Raw genomic sequence first — 6,780 nt, forward strand, 5'->3', positions numbered from 1 at the left:
CCCCCCCCCCCACTTTCTCTAGAGTTCTGGTCCAAGGAGACTAAAACTCAGGCTATTGGCAGTTTCCCCATTGAGTCTCATTTATCTGGGTGGTGACTGGTGGCCCGGGACACCCACCAACCCATATTCCATCTCACTCTAATTGGATGGGAGGATGGGCTCAGTTCAGGGAGGAGCCGCTAGAGACCTGAAGAAGAAAAGCAGGAACCACTGAGAGAGAGAGTGGGAGAGAGAGAGGGAGAGGGAGAGAGAGGGGCTGCGTTTCCTGTAAGTCAGTGCAATGGCTGAGCTACACTCCACATCTCCTGGTGAGGTTCTCACACATCTGGACACCCAGAGGCCTCAGCCTGGCCACAGTTAGTGTACCTTCTTTATTTGACCCTCCGTTACTGGCCACTTCAAATGTGCCAGACACACTCTGCTAACCTGGGGGGCCCAGCATAGGACAAGAAGGGATAATGGGTTTCCTGGGGACCCCCAGTGGGTAGCACTGAGTTCTTATGCCTGTTTTCAGTAGCAGAGCTGCCCAGGACAAAGCAGAACCCCGGAGCTCCAGGGAAGAGACTCCTTTTAGAAAGGGTGGAGGCTGATGCTAGCTCAGCCTTTCTGGATCCAATAGATCTCCAAAGAAGTCCTGTGTCTGGCAGGGCGGTAGGGGTATGGGAGGGGAGGTGGGATGGGGAGGTGAGCACAAGGCAGTCTTGGTATTAAAGATTGACCCTACCTATCTAAAAGCCTAGGAAAGGGGAGAGGGAGCTGGTGTGTGGGGGCAGGGCAGGAGGAGACTCGCCCTGCCTTGACAGCTTTGCCCTAGGGCAGGGGGTCTGTGCCAGGTGTGGGCGTTGGATGGGAAGGGAGGAGCTGAACCACCACCTTGCCTTTACTTAAGATCCCCTCCCACAGCTACTGGCCACATTGTTGCTGTGTTGCTGTGCTCGCCATGTCTGTAAGTAAGCTGGGGCCCCGAGCTGGGGAAACTGGGCCTCAGGACAGGGCCAAGTTGGGAAGCTGGGACTGGCTTAAACCTCTCCGTCAAAGCATAAAAACGGGTATCAGGAGAGCTGGGTGCTAACTATTTCTTGGGTTTCACCAGCACAAACTGATGGGCCGTCTCCTGGTTGGCTTTCCTTTCTCCTAACTGTGTTGTCTCTGTCGTCGTTGTCTCTGTCGCATCTGTGCGCCTGTCTTTGCCTCTCCCAGGTTTTAACCTGCATCCCTCTTGGTTTCTGCCTGGTCCATGGAGTTCCTAGCTGGTGCTGACCCATCAGTTTCTTTGTCTCCCTGGTTCTCATCTTTGCTCCACCCAAATCTTACAGGCCACCCAGCACAAGACCTCTCTGCCTCAGGGCGTCCGTGTGGGCACTGTCATGAGAATTCGAGGCGTGGTCCCTGAGCAGGCTGGCAGGTGATATCCCAGGTTCCAGGGGAAAGGGTGGGTGGGGCATCTCCCCTTCGGTTGAGCCCTGTTTCTTAGAGCCCACATGTGGTGTCCTGGGACCTTGCTTGCCAAAGTGGAGTCTTGGATTCCCTATTGCTAGCTTACTTTGGATATATTCAGTGATGTCCCCCAAGACTTGTGGGTGGGTGCCCAAGTCTCCCTAAAAATTTAGGGTTCTAAAACAACAATAAGAGTCCCCGGTTAGCCCTGGGATCTCCATGTCCAGTTTTCCAGGACACTGAAAATCTGTCTTGGATCTTGAAGCTACCCTGGATGCCCAGGGTATCTGGTCATCAAGCCCATGGCCTACTACAATTAAGACCTTAGGCTTTGTGGGTGTATTAATAACCTGGAATAGTGGGGTCCCTGCTATTAACTCTGCTCATCTGGAGTGGGATTCCCTGTAATCAGGTGCAGCAGGCCATCCGACAACCCAGGTCAGCTCCAGGTTCTGGAAATGAGGGGATCCTGGCTATAAACACAGGGAATCTCGATGGGTGTGGGTGTGCCAGGGGAGCCACATAAACCTGCGTGTGGTGCTTGCTGATCTTTGAGGCCTGCTATCCCTGAAGGTTCCATGTAAACCTGCTATGCAGCGAGGAGCAAGGGGCAGATGCAGCCCTGCACTTTAACCCGAGGCTAGACACATCCGAGGTTGTCTTCAATACCAAAGAACAAGGCAAATGGGGCCGTGAGGAGCGGGGCGCTGGGATCCCCTTCCAGCGTGGGCAGCCCTTTGAAGTTCTCCTTATCGCCACAGAGCAAGGCTTCAAGGTGGGTCTTTTGTTTTGTTTTGTTTTGTCGAAACAGGGTTTCTCTGTGTAGCCCTAGCTGTCCTGGAACTCACTTTGTAGACCAGGCTGGCCTCGAACTCAAAAATCTGCCTGCCTCTGCCTCTCAAGTGCTGGGATTAAAGGCGTGGGCCACCACCGCCCGGCTCAAGGTGGGTCTTTGAAGGAGAACACATCAGACCCAGGTCTAGAGCCAAAAGTTGGGGACTGAGCCATTGTAGATGGCGGGGAAAGCCCTTGGGTGGGGTACTGGAACCCAGGCCTCCACAAACCCTCTCCAGGTCTGCTTCTAAGAGCGACAAAACAGTGATGATGAGCCAAGTGCCCAGGGGCTGGGTGTCCTAGCAGTACAACCTAGCAGTACATTGTGCCCCTATTACAATAGATAACAGAGCCCTTTTAATTCTAAGGAGAGGGAGGCTCGGGTGTAGTTAGCCTTTTACAGGGCCGCAGACCGGGATCTGCAACCAAACTTAACTTGGGCTCTCACCCTGCAGACTGTGATCGGGGATGACGAGTATCTCCACTTTCACCACCGGATGCCGCCCACGAACGTCCGCTTGGTGGAGGTGGGCGGAGACGTGCAGTTGCATTCAGTGAAGATCTTCTGAGCTAGGACCCAAGGGCTCGGCGAGTGGGGGTGGGTGTGGGTGTGTAGGGTCGCAGAGGAGGGCTGTGGATGGCGAATAAATGGTAGCTGAAGTTCCTGACTGTGTCTGTGTCCTTTATGTGTGACTGAAGAAATTAAGGCTCAGAGAAAAACATAGTAACCCAGGGTCAAAGTGAGCCTGTGTCTGAGACGCCTTTCAATCCGTGCAGCACAGGGTGTCCTTTGGGGAGCAGTCAAGTATGGGGTGGGGGTGGGGATAAAATGTCAGGCTGTGTAACCCAGGTTGGTTAACTTGTGGCCACTCCCTTGTCTCAGCCTCCAAAGTACTGGCAGAAATTACACGGAGCACTATCACACCAGTTATTTTATAAGAGAGAGAGAAAGAGAGAGAGAGAGAGAGAGAGTCTGTCTGTCTGTCTGTCTCTGGTGTGGGTGCATAAATAAAAAGGGTGGTGTTACAAGATGTTGTGAGGAGCTTAGCATCGGTGCTGGGAACTGAACTCAGGACTAAGGCAAAGAGCATCAAGTGCCTTTTGCCCAGCAAGTCCTTATGTTCCAGCGGGCTGCTAGCATTTGGAGGTACATTTATACGACACTATGTGATCTTTATAAAGGTCACCAGAGGGGCTGGAGAGATGGCTCAGCAGGTAAGAGCACTGACTGCTCTTCCAAAGGTCCTGAGTTCAAATCCCAGCAACCACATGGTGGCTCACAACCATCCATAATGAGATCTGATGCCCTCTTCTGGTGCGTCTAAAGACAGCTACAGTGGATTATGCTGGAGCGAGCGGGGCGGGCAGAGGTCCTGAGCTCAATTCCCAGCAGCCACACACATGATAGCTCACGGCCATCTGTACAACTACAGTGTACTCATGTACTCATACACATAAAATAAATAAAAATAAATCTTTAAAAAAAAAAGCCACCATGTCTCCTTTGGTTTTTTTTTTTTGCTTTTTTTGTTTTTTTGGTTTTTCTCTGTATAGCTCTGGCTGTCCTGGAACTCACTCTGTAGACCAGGCTGGCCTCGAACTCAGAAATCCGCCTGCCTCTGCCTCCCAAGTGCTGGGATCAAAGGCGTGCGCCACCACTGCCCGGCCCATGCCTCCTTTTGAAAAGGGGGAAATGCTAGGCCTGGTGGCTCATGCCTGTTAGTTTATCTCAGCACTAGGGAGGCTGAAGCAGAACAATTGCCCTTAGTTCAAGGCCAGCCTGGGATACGCACAGGCTATCAATAAATAGATAGTTAGATAAACTAGTTAATTAATCCCACACTTACGACTTCCTGGGCTCCCTGGAGGTGCCTGGGCAGGCGGGGATGAGCATCCCGTTGGCTGGACTCGGCTGGGAGCCTCTCCCAGCATCCGGACAGGTCTCCACTCGCACACCCCCAGGGCAGACGCAATGTCTCCAGCAGAAGTCACTCTTAGCTGGGCAGGGCGCTGTGGGCAGGCCCCCATCGCAGCCATACGTCCCTAGGGCACAGGTTCTGAACTGACGACCCTGACCCCCAACTTCCCCCGCCCTGCCACAAATAAGCGATTTAGTGGCGGGGCACAGCCTGGTCTATTTTCAGGCTCTGACAGGGAGGCACCAGATGCGGTGCCCCGGAGCAAATACTGCTCCTCGTTGGAGACCAGGAAGCCCTCCCTGTGGCCTCAACTCGACAGCAGGTTGGAGCTCCAAGTTGGCTTTCTTTCCAGAACATTCTTCCAGAGACACGCCCAAGAGGGACAGGCCTCGGGTATGTGCCTAGGCCTAGAAGACAAAGGGCAGTTCTCCCTGACGGCCACTGTCTGCCTTGCCACCTGGATCAACGCGGGGGCAGGAAATTCCCCAGAATTTCTATGGCCTCAGTGGGACCCTGGAGGCCGGATCCCCAGGATCTTGCTCTTCCTCCACCCAAGGTTTTCTGCCCTTGGGACCTTCCACTGGAGACCCTTCAACCTTACCCACACCCTGAAAACCCAGAGGCCGCGCAGAGGACGGGCGCGCCCTCCAGTGGTAGAAGAGAATTCTGGAAACACTGAAGCAATGTTATTCTTTTTAAAGTAAATTTATTTTGTAGTTATTGTGTATGCTGTGTTTGTGTGACACACACCTTTAATCCCAGCACTCTGGAGGCAGATGCAGGCAGACGCTAGCCTGATCTACAGAGTTCCAGGAGAGCCTGTGCTATCTTAGAAAAACAAAAACAACACAACAACAACTTCCTTTATCACTTTTCAGTTTATTAATGAATAAGTCTTAGAAAATCCTCCAGCTCCTTGTTCTTCCTTGTCGGGAAGGAGGCTAGTCAGCTTGCTCTGGGGATCCTATGTTCATCTGCCTTTTACGGGAGCCCTGCCAAGCGCATCCAGCTTTTATGTAGGTTCTGGAAAACAGTATTTTGATCATCTTCATCACACAGGCATCTTAAACCCTAAGCCATCTTCCATGTCCCTTAATGAATGAATGATTAGTCATTTATTGTTTTGGAGGCAGGATTCACTGTAGCCTCTGGCTGGCCCAGAATATAATCTTAACTGAGATCTCTGAGTTCAAGGCCAGCCTGGTCTACAGATCGAGTTCTAGAATAGACAGGGCTACCCAGAGAAACCCTGTCTCAAGAAACAGAAACAAATCAAAATAGAAAACCAAATAAGTAATCAAACAAACAAACAAAAACCCCGATGTCCCTTTGAGAAATATCCAAAATAAAATGTTAAATAAGCAGCGGTTTTGGCACAGTGGTGAATGGGGTCTGCGCACCGTGCTGCAGTAGATAGCAGGAAACACGGTTGGGCGCTGGAGAGATGGCTCAGTGGCTGAGAGTACATACTGCTCTTGGAGAGGACCCAAGTTCACTTTTCAGTACCCACATCAGTGAGCTCAAAACCCCAGCCCCAGGGGATCCATCTCTTTTTCCTGGCCTCTGGCACATGAATATATATGCAAACATCCACACATATGCGTGTTTTTAAGAATAAAAATAGGCAGGGCATGGTGGCCCATACTTTTAATCCCAGGACTTGGGAGACAGAGGTGAGTGGATCCTTGTGAACTCCTAGGCTATGTAATGAGATGCTATTAAAAGGAAATAGAAAAAAGAAGACAAATTTCAAAACACATGCTGAGCTCCAAGTTTTTGTAGAGGGAATTTTTTCTCAAATACTCTGTAGACTTTGAGACATACTCACATTAGCTAATTTTCCCTCCCAGGGAAGTGGCAGTGTGGTCCCCGAGCTGCTTTTAGCACCAGTAATCACACCAGTCACAGTGACATCCCTGAGTCCCTACTGTGCATTAGTACCTGGTTATGAGTGTTCTTAGAAGAAAACAAGTACTATTGAAGATCTTCTATTTTCTTTAATTATTTAATGTGGATGGGTATTTTGCCTGTGCCTATGTCTGGGCATCACACCCATGCCTGGAACCCTCAGAGACCAGAGAGATCATCAGAATTCCTGGAACTGGAGTTGTAGACAGATTCGAGTCACTATGTGAATGCTGAGGATCAAACCTGTGACCTCTGGAAGAGCATTCAGCGCTCTTAACCTCTGAGCCATCTCTCCAGCCCCACACCACCCTACCCACTTTAAAAAATAAAGATAGTTTCATGTAGCTCAGATTGGCTTCAAACTCACCATGTAGTTGAAGATGACCTTGAACTTGTGATCTTCCTTCCTCTGCCACCTGTCCTGGGTTTATAATCACTTGGGTTTATAGGTGTGCATCATGTACAGTTTTATTCAATGAGGGAGATGTAACCTAGAGTTTCTGTATGTCAGGCAAGGACTCTGCCCACTGAGCCACATTCCCCAGTCCTATGGTTAGCCCATTCAGTTTTGGGGATTTTGTTTGTTTGTTTTTGTTGTTGTTGTCCCCACCCCGCCCCCAAGACAGGGTTTCTATATGTGGCTTTTGCTATCCTGGAGCTCCTCCTAAGGATTAAAGGTGTG

The 6,780-nt window shown here is 50.7% G+C and overlaps 1 protein-coding gene across 1 annotated transcript; it reads left to right on the forward strand.

Moving 5' to 3' along the window:
- The first annotated feature begins 889 nt into the window (after positions 1 to 889).
- On the forward strand, positions 890 to 2,936 carry Lgals7 (galectin 7). Its single transcript, XM_031384246.1, has 4 exons — positions 890 to 946; positions 1,317 to 1,405; positions 2,011 to 2,212; positions 2,727 to 2,936. The coding sequence occupies exons 1-4, from the start codon at positions 941 to 943 to the stop codon at positions 2,838 to 2,840; spliced, it is 411 nt and encodes a 136-aa protein (XP_031240106.1). The 5' UTR covers positions 890 to 940; the 3' UTR covers positions 2,841 to 2,936.
- Positions 2,937 to 6,780: the final 3,844 nt, after the last annotated feature.

This window comes from Mastomys coucha, unplaced genomic scaffold, assembly GCF_008632895.1.
Source record: "Mastomys coucha isolate ucsf_1 unplaced genomic scaffold, UCSF_Mcou_1 pScaffold21, whole genome shotgun sequence".
Lineage (NCBI taxonomy): Eukaryota > Metazoa > Chordata > Mammalia > Rodentia > Muridae > Mastomys > Mastomys coucha.